This window comes from Haplochromis burtoni, unplaced genomic scaffold (genome assembly GCF_018398535.1).
Source record: "Haplochromis burtoni strain Fernald_Lab_line unplaced genomic scaffold, NCSU_Asbu1 Contig_285, whole genome shotgun sequence".
NCBI classification, from domain to species: Eukaryota; Metazoa; Chordata; class Actinopteri; order Cichliformes; family Cichlidae; genus Haplochromis; species Haplochromis burtoni.
In genome coordinates, this window is record NW_024582646.1 from 1 (window position 1) to 25,941 (window position 25,941).

The 25,941-nt window shown below is 39.8% G+C and overlaps 3 protein-coding genes across 3 annotated transcripts in view; 2 read left to right on the forward strand and 1 right to left on the reverse strand.

The window, feature by feature from the left end:
• Positions 1-227: 227 nt before the first annotated feature.
• Positions 228-7,378, forward strand: hectd1 (HECT domain containing 1; the record flags this gene model as incomplete). The annotated part of the gene is given in 10 exon segments (XM_005940970.3): positions 228-355; positions 769-970; positions 1,099-1,236; positions 3,102-3,586; positions 4,176-4,334; positions 5,240-5,318; positions 5,419-5,512; positions 6,062-6,212; positions 6,405-6,549; positions 6,630-7,378. Coding segments are annotated over 10 exon segments (1,719 nt in total), but the record flags the coding sequence as incomplete, so codon positions are not given.
• A 198-nt stretch (positions 7,379-7,576) lies between these two features.
• ap4s1 (adaptor related protein complex 4 subunit sigma 1) lies at positions 7,577-14,979 on the reverse strand. Its single transcript, XM_005940972.3, has 6 exons — positions 14,361-14,979; positions 14,117-14,272; positions 13,946-14,032; positions 13,795-13,863; positions 8,720-8,731; positions 7,577-8,359 (listed from the first exon to the last, which is right to left on the reverse strand). The coding sequence occupies exons 2-6, from the start codon at positions 14,252-14,254 to the stop codon at positions 8,231-8,233; spliced, it is 435 nt and encodes a 144-aa protein (XP_005941034.1). The 5' UTR covers positions 14,255-14,272; positions 14,361-14,979; the 3' UTR covers positions 7,577-8,230.
• A 77-nt stretch (positions 14,980-15,056) lies between these two features.
• strn3 (striatin, calmodulin binding protein 3) overlaps positions 15,057-25,941 on the forward strand; it is a 45,833-nt gene continuing 34,948 nt past the window's right edge. Inside the window, exon 1 of the mRNA XM_005940975.3 lies at positions 15,057-15,606. Within this exon, the coding sequence (XP_005941037.1) occupies positions 15,340-15,606 (267 nt within the window). The 5' untranslated portion in view covers positions 15,057-15,339. The remainder of the gene's footprint in view (positions 15,607-25,941) is intronic.

Below are 25,941 nucleotides of genomic sequence, written 5' to 3' on the forward strand. Positions count from 1 at the left end.
TCTTCCTGGTTAAATAAAGGTTAATAAATAAAAATAAATAAATAAATAATGTGTTGTAGTGCACAACGTGCAACACCAGGTTTCAGTATAGTGATTAAAATGTGTAACCTGCTGAAACCTCAGACAATTATGGTGGAAAAAACCCTAAATGCAATACAAGCTCCAGTGAGTGCTATAGTTCATTAGTTAACGATGTCAGATTTTAATTGAATGTTTTGGTTTCCCAGGAGCCTCTAGCCCTTGCAAGTGGAGCGCTGCCCGACTGGTGTGAACAACTCACCTCCAAGTGTCCTTTCCTCATCCCTTTTGAGACCCGACAGCTCTATTTTACCTGCACTGCTTTTGGAGCCTCCAGGTGAGTGTGATACAGGAGTAAACAAACATACCACACATAACTTGAGGCATCTCAGCTCAGTTTTATTTGTATAGCTCCAGTCCATAGCAGTAGTTCCCTCAAGACACTTGATATTACAAGGGAGAGACCCTCACAACACAACTTAAAAATGTGCTCCTTTGTGCTTATAACATAAAAATTGTAAAGTAAAATAATAAAATAAAATCAACAACAATTTCTTTTGTTATCGATTTAAATGTGATTCTTTGAAAACATCATTTTATGACTGACAGATTTAGCATTTTGGTCTTCAAAGACGGTAGAAAGTCCCGTTATCGACATTAGAATTTGGCCTTTTTAAAGTTTAACCTTGAAGACCACGTCCTGTTGGTGTACTTCCAACACTCTGGCCTCTGACCCCACTCTGTCTGCAGGGCAATTGTGTGGCTCCAGAACCGTCGAGAGGCAACCATGGAGCGTTCTCGGCCGTCCACCACAGTGCGGCGGGACGATCCTGGTGACTTCAGGGTGGGTCGACTGAAACATGAACGAGTGAAAGTTCCCAGAGGAGAGACTATGATGGAATGGGCTGAGTCCGTCATGCACATCCATGCTGACCAAAAGTCTGTGCTAGAGGTGAGAGGTGGTTTGTTTTTAACAAATTACAAAAGAAAACCTTCTGTGTCTACTGCTAGATTTGCAACATGCATTACAATTATCGGTCCGTGGCATGCCAGGCTAAGTGTGTCTGTGTGTGTTTCCAGGTGGAGTTTCAGGGTGAGGAGGGAACGGGTCTCGGTCCAACTCTGGAGTTTTATGCTCTGGTGGCTGCAGAGTTTCAGAAAACGTCACTGGGAATCTGGCTGTGTGATGATGACTTCCCTGACGATGAGTCACGACAGGTCAGTATTACCACGTTCACAAAGTGACAGGTTTAAAAGTAAAATTGGTGAAGAATCCCATTCTGTCATATTAGGAGACATTAAAATGAGGATCAAACAATGAGGTTAGTATGGCAAAATAATAATAGAAAAGGGTTGTTATTGTTGCTGTTGTTGTTGTTATTATTATTATTATTATTATTATTATTATTATTATTATTATTAGTAGTAGTAGTAGTAGTAGTAGTAGTAGTAGTAGTAGCAGTAGTAGCAGTAGCATTAGTGTTATATATTTAAATGTTGTAATGTCAGTGCTAGTCTGTCTTAGTAGCTGTGATCAAATTTGAAGGTGGCATTAAAAGCCAGTGGTCATTAAGCAAGGGAAAATAATGTAAGTTTAAAAATAGGGATAAATTTATCAAACAGTGACAGTGATGATGCTTTTTTTATGTAAGAAGTAGAGATGGCACGATACCACTTTTTTATGTCCAATACCGATATCATAAATTTGGATATCGGCCGATACCGATATGAATCCGATATAGCGTGTTTCTAATCAATAAAACTGTTTTTATAATATCTTGCTGCATTTTGTATGTTCAACTCAAGTTTAAATAAACAAAACACTAAAGCTATTCTGTTATACCTGTATGCAAAAAATACACTGCACCCAAAATATTTCATAGTTCAGCAATACTGATCAATCTAATAAACTTAAACCTGCTCCATCCTCCCTATTCTGGTATTTTAAAGAGTAAGCAACCTAACTAATAGGGTTGCAAACTCCCAGCAAAAAAAAATAAAAAAATAGGGAACCACCCTCCACCTCATGATGCTTAATCGACGTAATCAACTTTAATTTGATGCAGTGTGAAAAAAATGCACAGAAATCAATTATTTTTCAAGAATAATTAAATAGATTCAACATCTTTCTTCAACAGAACTGCAGACTGCACAGATGGTACCTTCCCAAAGGAAAAAGTACTATAGCTTACTAGGGTATATTAGACTTAATAGTTACTATATACAGTAATGGACTTCTATACATTTTACATCAGATTAAAACTTTGGGTGTAAGATTCAGATAATTATTTATTAAAGAGCTCGACATTTTAAAGTAGAAAAGGATCCTGGTGTAGAAAGTAATATTGAATAAATTCTAACAACAGCTTATCAAGCTTAAACGTGCTGCTGTTGTTCAGCTGCTGGTTTCCTCTTTGTGGCGCAAAGTGGGCGATAAACAAACAAGAGAAACAGACTCGTGACAGAAAAGCCGATCAGCTGATCATTAATCAGTTTCACGTTTGAAGTAGCAGCAGGAGAGGGAGGGGGAGAGAAGGCAGTCGCTCCATATATCGGTTGTTAAGCTTAACACTGGAATGCTTTACAAACATTCAGAGATGAACTTACACACTTGCTTTACTTCTCTCTGGGATCACTTCCTCGGAGATGAAATGCCGGTTTGGTAGCGAGGCTCCAAATACTCAACCAGACCGCCGACAGGTCTCCGCCACAGCCGCTCTATCACGTGATGCAACTGCTCCAATGCTACGGTTATGAGCCATACGGTTATGAGCCGAGTTATGCCATGTCGCAAGTTTTGTGAGGTGCTTTTTTGATATTTAATGGATCAGATTACATTTTTTTTATTTCTCTCCGATATCCGATCCAGTAATTTAGGTCAGTATCGGACCGATACCGATACGTAATATCGGATCGGTCCATCTCTAGTAAGAAGTACCACAAAAAGTACGTTTTAAAATTAAGGAGAAAACACCCCAAAAGAGCCTTGATTCCTCTTTGCCACAGCAGGAATCTTCAGTGCCGTAGCTCATTTTAAAGTAACAGATGAGAATTAACAGATGTCCCTCTTATGTTTGTCTCAGGTGGACCTGGGTGGTGGACTGAAGCCTCCCGGTTACTATGTGCAGCGTTCCTGTGGTCTATTTCCAGCTCCGTTCCCTCAGGATAGCGAGGAACTGGAGCGAATCACCAAACTCTTCTACTTCCTGGGCATCTTCTTGGCTAAGTGCATTCAGGACAACCGGCTGGTCGACCTACCAATATCACAGCCCTTCTTTAAGCTGCTCTGCATGGGGGACATCAAGTCTAACATGAGCAAGCTGCTATACCAGTCTCGAAGCTCACCGCAGGGTAACGACCCTGAGCGGCCCCACCTGCAGCCCTTCCTGCTACTGTCTGAGGTACAGTCTGAAGCATCGACTGAGGAAAGCCAGGAGACTTACTCAGTGGGCAGCTTTGATGAGGATTCCAAATCGGAGTTCATCATGGACCCACCAAAACCAAAACCTCCAGCTTGGTACCACGGTATCCTGACCTGGGACGACTTCCAGCTTATCAACCCACACAGGTCTCGAGACAGTTTTTAATGTTTAGCGTTCTCACAGTCAGCCTGAAAGCTCATGTTTTACCCAAGCAGGTCACCCTCTAGCTCACTGCTGAACCTGAACACATCCCGTGACATGTAGTACTGCTGAAGTTAAGTTCTAAGAAAACCATGAAATATAAGATGTGAGTTTTGGTCATTTTGAAACTTCTTGAAATCTGAGCAGCCTTAATTTTAAAGCAGTAACAACAGAAACTTGGAAAGTGTCTGCCAACACTAAAAGGCTTGTGTTATCATCTGCACAAGCTGATGTGGTTTAACAACATTTGGTTCAATTTTGTTAAAGTGAAGCATGACTGAAACCTCATTCAGACAGAATTAACATGCAAAGTTAAGGAGGCAGAGCATAAAAAGAATATGTATTTTAAACTTGTGAAATTCTAGGATCTGTTCTGGTCTGCAGCAGAAACACAAATGGGGAGAGAGAGACGCACTAAACGAGTAGGAAATGATAAAGTCAGAGAGAAAAGAAAGCAGGTCAACAATAGAATAACTACACTACAGCAGACTCATGATGCCCTTTTCCTCTCGCTCCTCTTCCTGCCTCCTCCAGGGCGAGTTTCCTGAAGGAAGTGAAGGATCTGGCAGTGAAGAGGAGGCAGATTCTGGCCAGTAAGAGTTTGTCTGAGGATGAGAAGAACACTAGGCTGCAGGACCTGATGCTGAAGAACCCGCTGGGCTCTGGACCTCCCCTCAGTGTCGAGGACCTCGGGTAAGAAAAGACGCATACAAAGGTGCTGAAGGTGTTACTCTTGTGGTAACGCGATCTGCATCTTTAGTGTTTGCTTAGAAGGGCTAGAGGTTAGTAAAGACCAAGACCAAGAGGACCGTGATAATAGCTGCTTTTTACTGTTACGCCTATAGTCCTTTTGGGGATACCAGACTGTAGATATAGTTTTTAATGCTCTAAATGTTTCATTTTAACAGTGCAAGTCTAAGGGATTCACTTCCTTTTGGAGCCAGCCTCAAGTGGTACCTAAAGAAACTGCAGTTTTGTTGTGTGTTGGCTTTGTTCATCAGCCTCAGGGGGTTCTCCTTGCTCTAATCACAGCATACACAGCACGCTGAAGTCAAACTGGAGCTACCCTTTACCAAGAGCTAATAATAGCATTAGCAATTCATTTAAAAATCAAAAAAGACAAATGAAATGGAAAAGAAAGTGGTACATAGGTATTTGGGAAAAGATGAAGATGAGTGGTACCAGGAAAGGTTTAGCATTTGTTTGCTTAAAATAAACAACTGGACTGAAACAAAATGACATTCACTTAACAGCACTATTTTCTTACAATAATGTTTTCACCAGAAACTGAGATGTGAAAAATCTTGTTTCATGTGAGACCACATGGGTTAGAATAAAGTCTTATGAAGTATTTGGGTACTGAGATTTAACTAGGCAATCTTTGTTGTGGTCAAGAACATCTGAGCAGAGGAGCAGCTCAGTAAATAACTTGTGTTCTAGTTCCAGCTGACAAGCACACATGCTGTCAGGACTGTCGAATACTTGAGCTCAGTATTTGCAGTGAAAGAGTTTGCACAGCAAAAGCAGAAAGTTTACGATTTTTGACTTGTTTTCCCATATACCAGATGTTTGACAGCCACTTGAACTTTTCTCTGCAGGTTAAACTTTCAGTTCTGTCCATCCTCCAAGGTTCATGGTTTCTCTGCAGTGGATCTCAAACCAAATGGAGACGATGAGGTAAAAATGCCTCAGAGCAAGCTTCTTATGTGGATGGAAATATCTTCACGTAAATTTGCACATTTTACAAGAGTTCACTGAGTGTTTACTATGTGTATAGATGGTGTCCATGGAGAATGCAGAAGAGTACGTGGAGTTGATGTTTGACTTCTGTATGCACACTGGCATCCAGAAACAGATGGAGGCCTTCAGAGGTAAATGTGCAAAACTGGCACATTGCTTCTCTACAGTGTCCTGTCTGTGGAGAAATCTGTTTTGCCCTCTTTGCTAGTTTTTCAGAAAAAAAACAAAAACACAAAATAAAATGGTTTCCTGTTTAAACGAGGAAAGAGGTGGACAACATAAAGCAAGAAAGTAGTGCTCTGTGTTCACAGGCAGTTGTTTTAATGCTGGGAACGCCCTTGACCTAATTGGACTTGGTCTTGGTAAAGTTTGAGCTTTACCGAGGCCGACAGGAGGAGATGCTATTGGCAACAACATGAAATTTTGAAAAATACACAGCTGCCAGTCTATTCTCACACCTGTTTCTAACCTGAGCTCCTTACTTTTTTTTCCCCTAAAGATTGACTCTCATTTTAGACCCTTATGTTCTCTCGACTCATTGTCACAATAGAATTGATTCCATTGCGACAAGAAACTTTTTTGGTTCCCTTTCCCTGGCAGTTTAGTAAATTTGTGATTATTTCTAAAATCGAGTGAATACTTGGGTATCTAATATCATAAATGTTTCCTCTCCTCCTCAGAGGGTTTTAATCGAGTGTTTCCAATGGAGAAACTAAGCTCTTTTAGCCATAAGGAGGTGCAGATGATCCTCTGTGGCAACCAGTCCCCTTCCTGGACTGCTGACGACATCATCAACTACACAGAACCAAAGCTTGGTTACACCAGAGACAGGTATGACATGTTACATCAACACTAATGGAAACACCAAAAGTTGATTCTGTTCATCTGGACGGAGCGTCATGGTAACGCTATGTCCAGATGAACAGAATCAACTTTTGGAGATTTACTTTCCTGGATGATTGAGAATGCTAATGGAGACACTGAGCCACGGCATCGTGTATTTAACCTCTCCTCTTCCTTCAGCCCTGGCTTCTTGCGGTTTGTGCGAGTCTTATGTGGAATGTCATCTGATGAGCGTAAAGCCTTCCTGCAGTTTACCACTGGCTGCTCCACCCTGCCACCTGGTGGTCTTGCCAACCTTCACCCTCGACTCACCATCGTCAGGAAGGTAAACTGGCTCTCTGAATGACTGAGTTTGTTAATGTGTGTAGTTTTAGTCAGTAAGCTGACTGACTGTTGCCTCCGTAGGTGGATGCCACAGACTCCAGCTACCCATCTGTCAACACTTGTGTTCACTACCTGAAGCTGCCCGAGTACTCATCTGAGGACATCATGAGGGAGCGCCTGTTAGCCGCTACCATGGAGAAAGGCTTCCACCTCAACTGACCACCGCTGCCACACTGAGCATGCTTCTCAAGTCATCTGTCCGTCTCGCCTTGTGACTGACGGATCAGCCAGCCAATCCAAACCAGCTGACTGACTGACGGCCGGACCTCCTGCTACAGGAGGAGGAGGATTTATGTTGCAGAAACAAAATGAAAGAAACGCTGTCACATCTTTCACACCTCTCTGACCGCCTCCTTCATCATCAGCAGCAGCAGCATCCTCTTCCTCACCATCCTGAGCTGCTGCTGCTGGTCTGTTCCCAGCTTTGATGCTGCAGGCTTGCGTGTGTGTGTGTGTGTGTGTGTGTGCGCGCGCGTGTGTATGCGCTGATCTCCTCCTCCTGTCTGCTCTCAGTTTGGTGCCTGGTTTGACTCGTAGCTTCTGTTTTCACTTCCTCCTCCCTGAAATGTTCATGGATCCCCACCTCCCCCCATTTATTGCTTTTTGTTTTTGTGTGTGTGCGACAGTTCTCTGGTTGTTACTGACCAGTTGTAAAGGTCAAAGGTCAGAGAGCCTTTGGTGTTTGTTTTACAATGAAGCTATAGAGACAAAAACACTGGCTGTGTGCAAGGCACATCTAAAGAGAAAGATTAAAAAAAAAAAAAAAGAAAGCTCTGCTATCCCTGTATTTTCTTTGTATATTATAAACATTTATTTAACTCAAGTTGCAATTTGAGGTAAACAGATATTTTCAAATGTGTATGCTCCAAAAAAAATAATCATTAAAATGTTTGCAAAGTATGAAGTAAAGAATGAGTCTTGTGGTCTGTGGAAGAATATGAATCTTTGATACTTTTTTTTTTTTTTTCCCATTTCGTTTGCACGTTTAAGTGTTTCAGTATTACAACTGCACTTCAACCAACATGAGGCTGAAGCAGATTTATCATCTACAGCAGTCCAGTTGCTGAGAATCACCGCGTAGAGATGTAATTGATTTAGATATTTATCTTGTAGCCTTTTTCTAAATTTTTTTGCAAACTTATCATACAGATGTTTCAGTATTAAGGATATTATATTTAAAAAAATGAACTAGAGTTATAGAATTTTTATTTTGGTTTTTTTTATTGTTTTATTACATATTAGACATAATACCACCAAATGTCTTTACGTTTTGGTTTGTTACAAACAATTCCTGTGGTCTGCCAATACCCCGAAAGGCAAATTAAAAATAAAAAAATAAAATGTAATTCATTCCCCGCTAAATTCACACAACCGGTTTTCTTCCTGAATAAATTCAAACTGGCCAACTTCAGAGGGAGGCTTCCTTCTCTCAGCTGTGCAGATCGAACATCTGGATACACTGTACAGATGTGTATTAATATACTGACCAGAGTACATGTGGGCACTGAGTTATTCTTTTTATTTTAACATCAGTACCTTTAAGCAGATTCTAAATTCAGAGTGTAAGCTGCAGGCCAGTCCTCAGCCTGAAGAACAGTCCGTGACTTTCTTTCTTCTTTTTGTTAGCTGTCCACCATCTTGTCAATAGTGGTGAGGGGTGCGAGGATGCGGCTCTTGTTTGTTTCCACAATGTGTCCGTTCTGGATCATCTCATCCAGGATGATATGAACTCGATCCAGATTGAACATTATCTGATAAAGGCGAAGGGTCAAGGAAACAAGGAAATAAAGAAAGACAAAGACTCCTACTGAACAACTAGTGATGGGTAATTTTTACATGAATATTTGACCTCAGCTCTAAATCTATTGTGTGTCTCCAGGTTATTTTATTTTATTTTTGCCATTCTCTGTCCTTGTCAATGGTCACTGTCCTTCAGCTGACTATACAATGTATATGAAGTAGCTTTTAAATAATAATATTATTTATTATTATTATTTGAAATTAGTTAACAAGCAATTAAAAATTACTGAGCTTTGGTAAAATATACACTGTGCTTTTAGCATGACTCTTATACATGCAGTGTGTGCAGCTGTGGTTGTGTTACAGGATACATCCAGTTCACTCTGTAGGGAGAAATACACATTAGACTGAAACATTCAAACAGCAGCAGCTTCATGCATTTCAACAGTGTCTTCATTTGTTGTTACAGACATCTCAAAAAGTGTACAATATATGTTTGAAACTGTAATCATTACTTTTAATGCTTGTAAGACTCTTGTGTCAAGCCAGCTTCCAATTCGAGACTTGCAGTCAAGCTAGCCTCCAGTTTGTTTTCTGTTTCCTGTGTATTCAGAGATGTGGAAACCTGACTTCAAAATAAAAGCCAACTTCGAGTAAATTAACAGATATGTTAAGAACATAATAACATATAATTTAGTCTTGTTTACACACTCTAATGTTAGATCCACATGACACAACCTTGTACCCTAGTAGCACCCTGTCAATATCAAGGCCATCTTATTTTGGATTTCAAAGTAAAAGCCCTGTGAATTTTCATTTTTGAACTGCTCTTTCAAAAAGAGTAGAATAGAATAAAGTTTTATTATCCCAGGGATGCTCCATAAATCACCCCTCCAATAGCCAAACCCCACCTGTTCTCTGATTGGATAGTTAAATTTGTGATTAACAAATTTAAGGTGGGCCAATCAGATGAAAGGAAGAAAAACCGGGTCGAAATTCGTACTTGTAACTTGAGTGCCGAGTTTCACACCTATTAGTCCACACACAAATCTTTTTTACGCACACACAAATTATTTTTACACATACAAATCCTAATTTACAAGTACAAAATATTTATGACCACAATTGGCGCCCATATTTATACACCCTCACAATGGTATCGTGTGTGGGAGTCAGGGTTTTAATAGTTTTGCAATTTTCATTAGTTTTTATTTTTATTTAGTTTTGACTTCAGATTTTCAATTTTATATCAGTTTTAATTAGTTTTTACCAATTGTTTGCTAGTTTAGTTTAGTTTTTATTTTTTTGAAAATCCTTAGTTTCAGTTTAGTTTTGATTAGTTTCAGTTATAGTTTTAGTTGTGTTTGCAATAATTAAGTGTAACAAAATCCCAGTTTCATCATATCAGTCATTCTCTTCTGCTTATCCTTGGGTATGTTGCTATTCCAGCTACCATACCCTGCACCCTGGACAGGTCGCAATGACCTTGTAGTACCATATCACCCCATTAGAGCACTTCGCTCTCGCTCTGCAGGCCTACTTGTTGTTCCTAGAGTATTTAAAAGTAGAATGGGAGGCAGAGCCTTCAGTTTTCAGGCCCCTCTTCTGTGGAACCAGCTTCCAGTTTGGATTCAGGAGACAGACACTATCTCTACTTTTAAGATTAGGCTTAAAACTTTCCTTTTTGCTAAAGCATATAGTTAGGGCTGGACCAGGTGACCCTGAATCCTCCCTTAGTTATGCTGCAATAGACTAGGCTGCCGGGGGATTCCCATGATGCATTGAGTTTTTCCTTTCCAGTCACCTTTCTCACTCACTATGTGTTAACAGACCTCTCTGCATTGAATCATATCTGTTATTAACCTCTGTCTCTCTTCCACAGCATGTCTTTATCCTGTCTTCCTTCTCTCACCCCAACCGGTCGCAGCAGATGGCCCCGCCCCTCCCTGAGCCTGGTTCTGCCGGAGGTTTCTTCCTGTTAAAAGGGAGTTTTTCCTTCCCACTGTCGCCAAAGTGCTTGCTCATAGGGGGTCATATGATTGTTGGGTTTTTCTCTGTATCTATGAAGCGCCTTGAGGCGACTTTTGTTGTGATTTGGCGCTATATAAATAAAATTGAATTGAATTGAAAATTGAACTTTTGACAGAGTAGGATAGACATTATCAAATGAGGAGAAGGAATTTTCTGGGATTGAAGATCCTCTGGATGAGTGGCTAAAAGCTATCATTTTGTCATTGATTGGTAATTGACTGATAACTGGCCACATTCACAGCTGTATTGACTTGTTGTGGATGTTGTCTATCCCATATTTGAGGACTCCAATTAACAGATTGAAAACAGCGACACTAAGGGAAGAACATGCAGTGCGACCTTATCAGTTGCCAGTGTCGGTTGGGCTCTGTGATGAATCAGGTGAGCTGGCTTCATGGCTGAACCAAGACATAAATTGCCCCCAGGTGTTTAGAGGTAGGAAAGGCAAAATGTATATTGCAATTTTGTGTTTAAGCTTTAATGATCAAAAGAAACTGAATCGTGTTTAGAAGATAAGATGCCTGTGTTCGTTTAATGCGTTCCAATGAGGAGGCCGGCTGACGGTCTGGAAGACCCAGTATCTGACCGACTGAATGGGGACGACAGCTGATTTAGCGCTGACTCGACCACAGGACACCATCCCAGTTAAGAGGGACAAGCTGAAAGGCTGAGTATCACTCTGGAGGGAACCTGTGGGACAGCAGGCTGAACGAAACATGTTTTTTGTTCACACATTAAAACGTGTGAAAGGAGGGAATGTTGGGATTGAAAATGTTTGATTTCTATTACTAAAATAAGCGGTTATAATCATTTTCATACACACATTGCAAATGTGCCCAATAATAAGTTGGCACTAAGTCTTTTGAATTTCAAAAGCTTCGTTCGACGTGACTGACCGGACTGATATATTGTTGGAAATGACTTAGAGGTGCAGAGGGATAACTGCAAACATGCTTACACACATAGATTATGATTAGAATAAGTCTGGGTCAAAGAGTGCCGAACATGATATTCTAAACCAACTTTGAATCACTAGAAGAACAATGGATAATACCATTAGATTATCAAGGCTAGGCAGAGAGGTGTTTTGCTTTTCTGTCTCTTACAGACGAGGGAGCAGATACCAGACGAGGTCACGGAAATACGAGGATGACACCAAGACTGCCACGTCCGTGCGGGAGGAAGATAGCTCCTTTAATCTATGTTTTTGTCTTACTATATAATGTTGTACAGCACACTTGAGGGTCATCCTTTTTGTGAAACATGCTACTGGTTCACATAGAGGTCCACAGCGCTGTGTAAACTTGTAATTTCAACTGCCAAAAGCAAAGTAAATCCTTTTTTAAAAGACAAACCTTTCTCCTGAGATTCCTTCCAAAAATTGTGAACATGACAACTGTCAATATAGAGTGACATTAACTTGTGGAAACAGCAACTTTGCTTTTAAGAGTGTTCTGAAGTCAGTGAAAGAGTGGGTCATATATGGGCAATTTCAACGGGCCATTACTTTGAAAGGCAAAATCAAGGTGACTTGAAATTGACTTGGTATCCCCGCGAGAGTGTACACTGTTGATCTAGAATGAAATTATCCTGTGGAAACAGCAATTTTCATTTTAAGAGCATTCTGAAGAAATTGAAAGAGTATATCATATATGGGGAAATTCAAAGGGGCCATTAATTTAAAAGGCAAAATCAGAGCAACTTGAAATTGGCATGGTTTTACTGTGGGGTTGGACACTGTTGATTTAAGGTGAAAAATTATCCTGTGAAAACAGGAATTTTCCTATTTAGAGCATTTTGAAATCATTGAAAGTTAAGTCATATATGGGCAATTTGAAATGGCTTTTATTTTGGAAGGCAAAATCAGACTGACTTGAAATTGACATGGTATCACTGTGGGGTTGGATACTGTTGATATAAAGTGCAACTAGTCTTTGGAAATATGAGTTTTGCTTTTAAGAGCATTCTGAAGTAATTGAACTGATCACTGACTTCGTCAGCTGGTGCGAACAGAACCATCTTCGCATCAATGCCAGCAAGAGGAAGGAGCTGGTGATTGACTTCAGCAAGAAGCCACCCACTATTACACCAGTGAACATCCAGGGTTTGGACATTGAAATGGTGGAGTAGTACAAATACTTGGGTGTTCACCTCAATAACAAACTGGATTGGTCCACAAACACAGATGCACTTTACAAGAAGGGTCTAAGTCGTCTCCACCTGCTACGGCGGCTGAGATCCTTCGGGGTGAACAGGACACTCCTAAGGACGTTTTACGACACTGTGGTGGCGTCTGCTATTTTCTATGCTGTGGTCTGCTGGAGTGGCGGAATGGCAGAGAGGGACAGGGAGAAACTCAAACTGGTCAGGAGTGCCAGCTCTGTCCTGGACTGTCCACTGAAGTCCATCGAGCAGGTTGGGGAGGAGAGGATGTTGTCTAAGCTAACATCCATCATGGACAACACCTCCCACCCCCTGCATGAGACTGTACGAGCACTGAGCAGCTCGTTCAGCAGTAGACTTACGCCCACAGTGTAGGAAGGAGCGCTACCGCAGGTCATTCTTACCAGCAGCTGTCAGACTCTATAATGCAACTTAACATTCTTTTGGTCATCTTACTCACCAGCTTGTTTACTGTACATTTTATACATATCTCTGTACAATTTTCCAATTTTTCTATACACATTCTGTACACTGTTATCTGTATATACCTGTATATACGAACTTCGGTTGCTTATGTTTATAGGACCACATTGTGTCTTCCTTTTACATTTTATTTTCCCTTGCTGCAAGAGCTCTGTAACGCCGAAATTTCTCATCCGTGGGATAATAAAGCTTTATTTTATTCTAGTCTACTCTATTGAAAGAGTAGTTCAAAAATGAAAATTCACAGGGCTTTTACTTTGGAATCCAAAATAAGATGGCCTTGATATTGACAGGGCTCTACTAGGATACAGGGTTGTGTCATGTGGATCTAACATTAGAGTGTGTAAACAAGACTAAATTATATGTTATTATGTTCTTAACATATCTGTTAATTCACTCGAAGTTGGCTTATATTTTGAAGTCAGGTTTCTACATCTCTTCCCGTAATACTTTGAATACACAGGGAACAGAAAACAAACTGGAGGCTGGCTTGACGCCAGTTTTGAGACCTGCCTTAGACCTGCACTGATAATGGATCCAATGGTTTTCACCCCTCAGCAGTATAGCTCGAGAATGAAGTGAGGTAGAATTTACCAATTCAAAAGGTGCATGTACAAAATAGCTAGTCATTTTGACTTTGACCTCAAGTTCTGAGGCTTTTTAGGATTTTCACATTTCTACCACAGATGCATCTACTAGGATGCTGAGGTGTAGCACTGGCGGCTACCAGTATTTATCTCTGTAAGAACCTCGATCAAACTGAACTCACCACCCGGCTGAAGTATTTATCCAAGACCTCCACAAAGTTATGAACCAGCTCGTAGATGGACAGCTCATTCTGTGAGAGTAAAGAGGAGAAACACGTCCTGTTGACCATTGAAAGGACGAAAGAGGTGTAAAATACCTCCGATCACACTCACCTCACTGTCTGTGATGCCCACCACGATATACAGAGCAGCATACTGGCGGTAAACCAATTTAAAGTCTTTGTACTCCACAAAGGAACACTGCAAACAGAGAGGGGTTATAAACATGATATTGTTATGTTATTTATTTGATCTAAATAAGACTGGGAACTCGCAGACAGACACCTGATCTTTCTTGCGGCTCAGGCAGTAGCGTACTACATCGGCCTCAAGAGCTGCTCTTCTGCTCAGCTCCACAGAGTGATAATACCTGGACAGCCTGGTCTGACCCTGTCGGTTCACCATTAGCACGAACTTGATCATTATCCGATCGGTTGCTGGCTGCAGAGGAATCGTAAAGTCGATATTATCAGTACAGACCATTGCCCCGTGGTATGAGATATTGCAATCTAACGTTTGTTTTACTTACCGCCAGCTGTTAGCTTGTGCCAGTTGCTACATTAACTCCATCAAACGGGCTAAAACGGGAACTTCTGTTAACGAGTTTTTGCCCCAATCTAATGTTATTTTAAACACAATGCTGTCGGTTTACAGGATTAAAGTAAGATTACTGTAAAGTACTGTAAGGGTAAATAAATACCAGCGAAAGAGGACATTCAACAATATACAGCCATAGCATTTGGTACGCATGCGTAGACAGGTGCATTCCAGGGTAACAGTTATTCCCTACATTTGAACGCAAGTACTTTCTACTTATACTTTCAAAACATGCTCGTAATATAAGCTTTAAGACATCTGAGGGAGTAATTATTCCACGCAAACAATCCAAAAGAAAATCCCATTAACGTTTGCATTTTTCTCCTTTGAAAGATGCATAATACATAATTTGTACATAATTTATTGTACTGTACTCACGGTTTAAAAATGCTCGTTACGATCCTGGACGGGGTTTTAGATTCAGCTGTTTAGAAGTTGTGGTTGTGGTACTTAAAATGAGCAATAGACAATAACCACAATGTATCTGCTAGCTAAAGGTAAAACTGATGTATTTCCCTATACATCTTAATATATGCTCCGTTAAAGAGTTATATTTTACTACCCTTTCTTTGAGCAGTGAAGGTTCCATAATATATTTGGATAGCAGGAAGGGAAAAGGAGGATGGATGTGTCCCGTCAGGCATTGCGGCTGGGTTCTCCCACCTTGACCATCGGATCCGAGAGAGGTCGGGGGAGAGAACAGCAATGGCGGCCGGTTAGCTCTATACAAAACACTAAGTCCCCAATCAGCCGCGCGCACCACATCGCTCCGAGGAAAGCCAGTTTTACACAACACGGCGGAGCCAGCGAGACAGGGACGGAGCTGAGACACGGGCTTTAGGGGGCGGGGATCCCTCCGCGGATCGTTGCTGCCTGTGGAGACTTTCCTTCTACTTAAAAAAAAAAAAATTATGGACGAACACCCCGGCGGAGGAGGGGTCGGAACGAGTGCCCCACGACAGCCTCCGCCACCGCAGCAGCAGGGGAATAACAGTAGTGCTAATCCGCCAATTGGAGGCGGTGGTGGCGGAGCAGTCATGGTACCACACCAGCCCGATGAGCTACCTCGGCCGCAGCAGCAGTACACAATCCCCGGCATCCTGCACTACATCCAGCATGAGTGGGCCCGGTTCGAGATGGAGAGGGCGCACTGGGAAGTGGAGAGGGCCGAGCTTCAGGTTAGCCCTCCCAACTTAGCACTGAATTCCAACCATGCTAACCCCCAACAACAACAACATGGACAGTGTGTAGACAATTGGTTTTAGAGAGGTAGTGGCAGTGTTGCAATATTTAATTTATTATTTCATCGATTAGTTAGGCATGGCCTTGGTTTAAACGGGAGGCAAAAGCAGCTAAACTCGATATTTGTAACCCGACTGGCTAAGTGGCTAAGCTAAAGGGTCAGCTCTGGGTTACCGTTAGCTCGACTAGTGGTAGCGCTTAGCTTCAGTCGGTGTCAGACAAATTTAGCAGGTAGCCGAAGCTGTTGTTGTCGTTCTCCTCTGTTAGCTGATTTGTTCATATGAAGCTAAAACGTTCCCACTGTGGCTACTGAGTTCAGGCGCTAGCTGGTAATAGAGAAGTGAATCCAACCGACTGTCAGCTATCTAATCTCAGTCATTTTGGTTTGTCACGCTAGCTGTTAGCAGTGTTAGTCGCTAATGTTGCTTTTGAGTCAACAGCTGGGCCCGAGCGACTGTGATTCACAGCACATAAGGAAAAGAAATGAAATTGGAGGAAAACTACGTAACCATTTAAAAGTTATTCTTTTCAGTATGAATGATGAAATAAACTCAGTAGTTAACTTACTAAGTTAGTATTGAAAGATAAAAAATTTGCGACATCAAAATATTATAAACATGAGATACAAAATAAAAAAAAACAATGTTCAAGCCCGTATATTAGTCATATCTTACTGTCATATTTGCTAAAAAAAATCAAATTTATAAATTAAAATTAAATTTAAGAATAAAAACACTTGAATTTTAAAATCATAAGATAAAAGGCAGGCCTTAACTATCAGCGTTACAATTGTAAGTTAGGAGGGTAAGACAATCAGATAAAAGGTCAAAGCTTTTAGCAGGCATGATAAAATGAGAGCATTTCTAGTTTTTCACAGTCTCAGGTGGTAGAAGTACTTTCACCTCAGTAAATGGGCTGCCCATGCACTTAAGATGATAAAATGTAATCACCTATTGAATGTGGCATGTACTAATATGATAATCAGTGGCATTAAGTAACAAAACAAAGACATTTTTAAACCATGTAGATTTATTTAAATCCACACCAGTGTAGAGTGCCTTTGGTTTCCTTGTAAAAAGAATAGTGTCTTTGTTTTGTAATAAACAAGGCTAATTCTTTGACATATAAATGAGTTATTATCAAATCTTTTATCTGTTTTGAAAGGTATCCATGTAAGATCAGTTTAGTGTTACATAGACTTGGACTAACTAATAGTTTCTTGAAGCTATTTATGACCACTGTTTAGAGTGTATTCACCATGAGGCCATCAAATAGGGTTATGGCAGAACCATTCTATGTATTTATTTGAACAATAGTATTTGCTTTTATAAGTTTCCTGCTACTTGTATAGTTCCTGCTTTAAGAAAATGTTTTAATTCACACAATTATTAAATACATAGAAAATGTATGTAATTTAATACTGCTCTGTATGTGTCTCCAATGGTGTAATGGTAAGAGAAAGGGCACAGGTTTGATTTTAGCCGGCAACATAAATCCTCTTTTGGGTTGGGTCAGGAAGAACATCTGACATCAAACGTGGAGCTACCCGCTGTGGCAACTCTTTGTATCAAGCCTTTGTGACAGGAAAGCAGTCGAAAGTAGATTTTTTACATACATTGTTCTATATAAAGCTCTAATACAGGTCGGAATCACCAGACACCCCACGATACAATATTATCACAATACCTCAGTGATGATATGATGATATTGCAATTTTGAACATTTTGTTTGGGATATACTGAGTATTGCCATAACATATATTATGATTTGTGACCTTTTTTGACTGCAAATAATTTCCTCAAAGTTGAACTTTGTTAGTATTTGTTTTTATCCAGTAAAATAAAGTTGTCTCACTTGAGTTATTTATTTATTTATTTATTTATTTATTTGCTGCAAAATGAGAACGTCAATAGCAACACCTGGTATAATTGTTGCTATAAGATGGATTCAGTCTGCTGTCAGTCTGGAATTGAATGGGGTCAGGTTGGCAATTACATCTACTGTTTCTGATAATACAGCAGTAAACTGTGATAAATCATTGAAAATCACACCTGTTGCTGTCTACACAGACAGAAATTCATATTTAAATATTACATTTGCGCTCGATAACCTTCCTGTTCTTTTGGAATGTAACCAGAATACAACTAGCTGGCAGCCAGTTGAGTTGAGTCGAACTGTGTTCACTGGTAAAGACTCGTTCAGACTCATGGCAACATGTTGGCAATCTGTCTACATTTATAAACTAAACAGCAGCCATTTGCAAACTTACTGAGAGTGACTGCTGTCAGTCCAAGTAAAACTGTGACCTCTTCTTCATAGTATTCCCAAAATATTTTACTTTTATTTAATAAAATACTGATTTTGTCCCTATATCAATATAACCTTGCAATGCAGAATATCACATTACTGTCCTGTATCAATTCTTTCCTCATCCCCAGTAATGTTTAACCTTAAAAATGTGGAACAGTTCAAATAATATGTGATACTTAAAAGTAAAAACCATTCATTGAATAGATGTTTTTTTTTTTTTGTTTGTTTGTTTTAAAGTTATAAATAGTTATTACTAAGTACAGCAGAAAGCAGCTCTCTCACAGTCAGGCTGCTACAAATCACGCCCATCCAGTTGCAGCTGTGTCACCAAGCCTGTGTTATTTTAAAAAAGCTACCTTAGTTTATGTAATGGTGGACGCTTTTGTGTCTATATCTGTGAATACCTCTGGGTTTGACCGATTGCCTTGTACTTTGGGACCAGTTAATTAAAATCATCAATCAAATTTATCACCACTGACCGTCATTGTTTCTTGCAGGCAAGCTCGGAATTGGACTTTGTTCTGTTCTTGTTATTTGTTGAGTTGGTATGTTTATCAGTACCCGAGCGCTCTCCTCGTCCCATTGGCAAAGAGTCAAACTTGTATTGCAGCGTCACTGATGCTGGATGCCTTAAGCGTGACTCTGTCAGAGCTCCTGATAAGAGTGGATACCAGCTGCTGATTAAGCTTGAGCGGAACAAATAAGTGGAGGTGTGAACTTGGCGTGCAGGAGAAGGGGCCAGTGAGGAATTATTGGACGCTAGTTTATTAATACAAACTGTCAATGAATGAATGTGAGTTAGTATAACCCACAGTCTATGAACTCACAGTGAAAATGAAATGGTGTAGACAGGAGACAAATGTAAAAGTGTCTCAGTAAGGTGTTAGCCTCACATGTGAACATCACCAGAACATCTTCAGACATTTTTGATCCTCAAAGATGTCTTGTCTTGATTTGGAGTGAGGCTTGCATGGTCCCAAAACATACCAACGGAATGCCTCCCACAGCAAAATCAGAGCTCAGCCCAAATGGCTGAGATTTCATTCATAGTTTCTCCCTGTTCGTATGAATTTGTATGATTAGATGTAGTTGTTTTGAAGTTACTTGTAAGAAGATTAGATTTTAGCCACATTTGTTGTTGTTGTTTTTTAATTTTCTTATTCTCTCATCCAAGCCCGTGTAGGGATGAACTACAGGATGCACAACCCTTTTGAACAGACAAGTAAAAAAGACAGAATATTTAAAATTTGTGGTCCTGGTTTATTTGACATTTTTCTGTGCTTTGTTTTCTGCCCTTTCATTTGAGCTTGGTGATTGTCAAAACAAGATATCCAGTTAGTTTACATAGCTCACAGAGCACATTGTATGTTAACTGTTCATCTGCATATTAATGCAACTTCTGGGGGCTTATTGCAGATGTTTCTCTGTGTGAAACAACGAAGTTTCGATGGAGCAGCTACAAAGTTTGTTTTTCTTCACGTCAGAGTTTTCTCATCAGGTGGTTTGATAAAAGACTCACTAGCTTTTTCCCAGTAAAAATTTTAATGGTGATTTCAGGAACAGCGCTGCTGTTTTTGGATGTTAGAAACACGTTTTCTTCCATGCTACCTGATTTCACCATCTCTCTCCTGCTGCTGTTGTTATCGGTGGTTTTGTTTAAATCTAGGGCTCTGTGGGCTTAATGACGTCAGACTTCTTACTCACACACTGCTCCTGAATACGTTTGTATTTCAGGTCTGTTTTAGCAGCAAATGTGGATGAAACCCTCGCATTTACATCATTTAACACATCGGCGCCTACTGAGCTGTGCATTAAAACGAAACATCAAAGCAAAGAATTTATGCCAAGAGTTTCTTTTAAATCGAATTATTCGATGAATCGTTGCAGCCGTAAATGTCAGCATCACAGGTGTGAAATGCCTACATATAGACAACTAAGTTAAATGGGCCAGCCCAGGTCACCAATATGTGATCCAGGTTTTTGAGTCAGGATTTGACCCATTCGCGATCCAAATACTGGATCAGTGCATCAAGATAAAATGCTCCCTGGCAGACAGAGTTTCACTTGTGGATGTCAGAACTCTGATCCAGTTTGATGTTAGACAAGTCTCAATTCAAGCTATACAGTAACATAAGTGTCTAACTGTGTTCTAAAATCCTGTCTCAATCCACACACAGGCTTTTTAATCCATTATTGGTCTAATTTGCCTAATCTTCACTCTGCTTCAGATTTGTTGGCAACAAACAGAAATGTTTCAGTTTAGTGGCTGTGACTGTTAAAATGGAAGGACTTCCTGTTTTCTCTGTGTTATTTATTCAAATTCATAATGTACTTCATAGTGTACATTGTTAGTGTGAGAACAAAAACCTGTTGGTGTTGTTTCTTTGTGGTAATCACTTGCGTTTTGGTGACATGGATTCAGCAAGTGTGTCTCTGACGTCTTCTCAGGTTCAGTGATGTGATCTAGGGTCGTCAAAAAGAAAAAGATACTCAAATACTATTGACACTAAAAATTGCTCATGATCTTATATGCTCATTTGCAGCAATATTGATACTGACAGTGCTGTCTTCGCCTCCTCCAGATGACACACAGCCACAGTGCTGCCCTCACGAATAGCTAAGGCCGTTTTTGTGCTCGCTGCGTCGCTTGTGTCGCAAGTGTTGTGTGATTTTTATTTATTTTTTTTCTTCTTTCTTCTTCACACAGTGATGACTGATGACACAGTCTCGTGGCATGTCAGCCAGTCAAGCGCCTCTTGATTTTTGTAACTTGGTGTGTATTTGGGGGTGAAAAAAAAGCTAAAAATCGCAAATTATTAGCAATGTATTGGGATAATATTGTAATGTTTGGGTGTGATGAAACATAAAGTGTTATGTTAAGTGTTAAAACCCAGATTGAAAGTGAAAAAGTTAACCAGCACCTAGACAGAAACAACAGCATAAAATACCGTCTTTGTTTGTTTGTTTACTTTTAAAAGTAGTATTGAGTATGAGATTTTTTTCCTGGATGTCAGTATGGAGCTTGAAATTTTAGTATCATGACAACCCATAGTCCAATTTATGTCCTGTTTTCCTGCATAAACTGGACAGAATTGATAGATTGCGATCTACCTGCAGATGCAGCATAATTTTGTCCTTCCGCAGCTTCCCTTTTGCACTTCCCTTTTTGCATTCTGTTCTGCTCAAGCCCCACAGGGATCTGCATACCAGAACCTCCAAATGTGAAGATATGTGGCAAAGCAAGTTTGGAGTTTGTCTTTATATAGATAACCTGTTCCTAATAATTCAAATAAGCCTACAAAGAACGCTGTTGTGTAAAACAAACTGACATATGTGATAGGGCTGCCACGATTAGTCGACTATTAAAATCATCGAAGACTAATTTAATAGTCGACGCGTCGTTTGAAGCTTTGTAAGATCCCAAAAGACGCAGGAATAAGTAGTGTAATAACGGACTGAAACAGAAGATGGCAGCACTGCATGTACAAGGATGCCAGCTGCCATTAAACCCCGGAGAAGAAGCTGTGTCCCAGAATTCGTAGCACGGCCCTGCTCAGTTGTCAACAATGGCGGCAGCTAGTTAGTTTTAATATTACTCGTATTATTCTTTCTAGGTCACAAAATAAACATTTAACATATTTTTAGGCGAGAATGTAGCTGTGTAAACTTCAAACATCTGCTCAGTTTATCAAGACACCACATATTTTCAAAAGCGCTCCGATGTTTTATGTGGGTAACAGACGTCTTACCAGCTCGATAGCAAGCCGGGGTTCAAGGCTCACTAGAGCCGGTGAGACCGCTGTCTTTCGCTACTCAGGTTAAACATGTAATATAAGTCACCTAGATAACTTAAAAATGGTATTGTTTGGCTTTTTTTTTTTTTTTAGTATTTTATTTATTCCTGAGTAAATCGGTTTGGCTGAGATTAAAGTTATAGTTTTTACACAGCCTAATAAACGTCAAGCAGACAACAGATTATCAGAAGTGTGAGATGCTCGAGAATATACTCCGGTGTCCTGTTATATTTTAGATAGCAAGGAGTTTATTAAACTTTACCGAAACAATCTGCAAATGTCATTCAAATTTAATAAACTCTCATCTTGTCTTTATTTTTAGTTAGCACCTTAAACACTTAAAGCTGTAAGCTAATGATAGTTATATAAGAGCAGATGCTGCTGGTGCAATAAGCTGTACGTTTTACGTCCAATGGATGATGATCTGATTAGTTGACTATCAAAATAATCGTTTGTGGAAGCCCTAATATGTGAGTTGTTTGCTGCCTTTGTTCTATGGTTCTGCGACTTTGTAGAACTCAATCTGATCTTTGCTCACAAGACGTTACTAAACCCATGAGTTTTGATCACGATCAGGTCAAAGGTCGTCTTCTTTACCTGGAGAGAGAGTAGCAGTAGTTGGGGCAGGGCAATGGTAACTCCATGTTTTGATATAGAGGACAGGGCTGTAGCAGCCTGGCCTACTGGGACCTGCTCTGACAGCCTGATCCCAGCTGGACACTAAAAGTAGACAAGCCCGAAATAACTGACACACACGCGCGCACACACACACACACACAGACTGAGATCCAAATACCTGTCAGTCATAAACATGATTGAACGATCTGTGACTTTTTTTTTTTAAACTGTAATATAATTTTTAGTTAAGTTATCATTTATGTTAGAAGAGGCAGGATTGAAGAGCTCCTCTGGTCTTTGACCTGTTCTTGTTTCTTAAAACATTCAGTGAGGATATTTCTGGATCCTGTGGATGTTTTGGTCATTCTCCACAACTTTAAAAGGTTGAGATCTTTTTGGGTTCTGCTTAAAAGTCTTAAAGACAGGTTGTCACTCAGTAAGTGTTCTCACAAAGGAAACAAGTACAAATCTGTGTCTCTCAGTCATACAGTTGTTCAGAAGAATTGCACCGATGCCCCCAACCCCCATGTTCAGACCAGTCTTATCTGTCAGTGTGGCAAATCTGGGTCAATGAGCTCATTTCACACACACGCACACACCTTTTGTCATCATCACCCCAGTACTCTGACTTCACCTTGGTCTCTAAGGAGCGTTTGATTCATGCACACCAGGTGCACTGGTTGGAAGGGGTTTTGTGACCTGTACACATCCAGTGAACTGGCCTTGAGGAGCAGCCTTTCTCAGATTAATGTGATCAACAACAAAGACCTTCAAACTGCAGGATATTTTCTAATTAGTCTGAAGTCTCTCTGTAAAAATACAAGCAGTGTGAGGGTAATCCTACCTACAACTATGTCTGTGGACGTTTCAACAAAAGAAAAAAAAAATCAGAATCAAAGTCTTATCCAGTTCTGTTCCAGCAAGGAACAATTGCTGGATTTGATAAAATATTGAATTTGTTATTTGGTTAAGTGTATATAGCATTAATTATGAGTATAAGAAGTTAAACCAGTACCTTTTACAAATATGGCAAGGGTAATTGCACAAAAATGGTACAATATGAAATTAGTAGACTGGTCAGTTTTTATATATACTTTCCTTCCAGCATTGTTGTTCTGATTTTTAATTTTTAAAAATGTTTTAGATATCCAATAGAACAGTTTGGCTTATGAAAGTGGTTAAAAATTTCTGCCTAATCAGCTTACGGTTGCAGCAGCAAACAGCAGTAATAATTTGTCCATTGATACATTGTGCTTACGTAGACATGATTCTAACCCAGACTGGGGTCTGTGTGTGTGTGTGTGTGTGTGTGTGTGTGTGTGTGTGTGTGTGTGTGTGTGTGTGTGTGTGTGTGTGTGTGTGTGTGTGTTTTCACATTTAAACATTACATCTCAATTTCATAAACCTGGATTCGCTTTTATCTTAACCTTAACCTTCCAGCAGTCATTGCTACACCATACGGACAAAAGGGCACCTACACAATGCATATTTATATACAGGAGCTGCTTGGCTATGGAAAGACATGCTATAAAGCTCTGGGCACACAGATTTTGTGCTGATGTTAATGACAGAGGAAGTTTAGAACTCTGCAGTTAGTGAGTCATCAGAGCTCTGATTAATTTTATGCTCTGTGTGCCTGTGCTGTCACACCTTCTTGGCTGAGTTGCTGTAGTTTCTAAATGTTTGCAGCTTGTATGTTGCCACTTACAGATGATTGTGAAATTTCTTCCCTACTAGATGTTTCACAAACTGATTTGTTGTAGTGATGGCATGCAAATTTGATAAGCTCTTTAGAATTACATTCTTTCCCGAATATTTTTAAAAGCAGACTGCATGACTAGGGGCTTTTATACACCTGTGGCAATGGATTAAAAACACCTGAAATCAAAGATTAAGAAAGAGTGGTTCAATCTTGTATAGTGTTGTAAAGATTCTTATTCTATTTACCATTTTTCTCACTCTCCCTCGCCTCACCAGACTTACCTCTTTTGCTTTCTCACCACTGATTGACTCTGGAGTTTGTCCCTTAATTGAACTCACGTGGCACACATAATATAGGGACTGAACTCACTTTAAGCTCCCTCTTTTCACTCCCACATTCGGTGGCAGCTGAGGTGAGTTTGATTTGTTCTTCTAAATTTAAAACTTTATTCTTAAGTTGGTGACTTACAGTCGAACCTTGTTTACTCTTTCAGAGTTTAGCAGTCCACATGTGTCTTCCTTTAAATTATCACCAATTACACTGAAATAAACTCAGATATATGGCAACTAATTGATGGCTGTTTTCTTTGCATTCTGCCCAGATGAGGCCATGGTGATAACAATTTCCACCTTCCTTTGAAAAACCACCTAATTAACATATAGTGTATATGTGAAGCTGTGCAGTGAACACACTGTGACAGTCTGCCTTAAAAAAGAAAATAAGAGCAATTATATTTACACATGCCAAGTGCTGACACTCACTGTCCAAACATGTGGTCTGTGGAGCTCAAATATGAGCCCAGTGTTGTTGTATCTCCCCAATTATAAATCAAGTGCAGGACTCGAGGCACTTAAATTAGACAAAACACTGCTGCAGAGTTTTCTTTTGGCGGTGTTTTGGCTTGAAATTTTGTCTCTCTGACCCATAAACAAAATGACAGACAGCAAAGAAGCGGTAGCACAGCAAAAAGTGAACCAAGGTGAAGTGAAAGATGGTTAAACTTGTTTTTTTCAAGTGCAGTCAGAGCCTTTGTGTCTAAAAACAAAATAAGCCTTTTTAAAGAAAAACCTGTTCAACGGGCTTAAACGTGTAGAAAGCAATCTTTGCGTCGTTGTTCCATTATTCAGTGACAACATGCTTATCAAGATAATGTAAACTGTTTTGAAAAAAACTAAATCAAAGCCTGTCTCTGTGTAGACTCACTACTAGCATAATGTTCCACATCATAGCACAGCAGAGATCCACATCAGATACAAACAGGTGTTGACAGACAGACAATAAAGAGAACCAACATGATTGTTAAGTTCAGGATAAGAAGTATGGCTAATGTAGCTATGAAACCCCTACTTGTAGCCATGAAGTAGCTTTGAGAGATGACCATACATCTATCATATCACTCATGCAACCTCTGAAAGTTAAGGGAAACCCTGAATTTAACTGCAAGTTCTTAATTTCCTATTGAATATGTATTAGGGTTGTGTCACAATATATTTATACCTGTTATATAGAATAGAGAATGTGCATCTTCTTTTTGTTTTCATATTTTAATTGATATTTTATAGTGTTGGGGTTTGCAGTGTTTTGTGTTGTTTCACTTTAAATTTGTTTAAAAGGAAAAAGCTGAGAATTTAAATAGCTAAAAGTTGAAACGTAAATAGTTGTTTTTTGTATTATATGATTTTGGAGTGAATAAATAAAAGTATATTTGCGTTGGGCCCTAGAGACAAAGCACGTACGAACTCCAAAACACGTGCAAACCCCGAAGCACGTCCAAAACACAACAGAAGTAGGGATGGGTATCGTTTAGGTTTTATCCGATACCGGTGCCAAATCGGTACTTTTGAAAC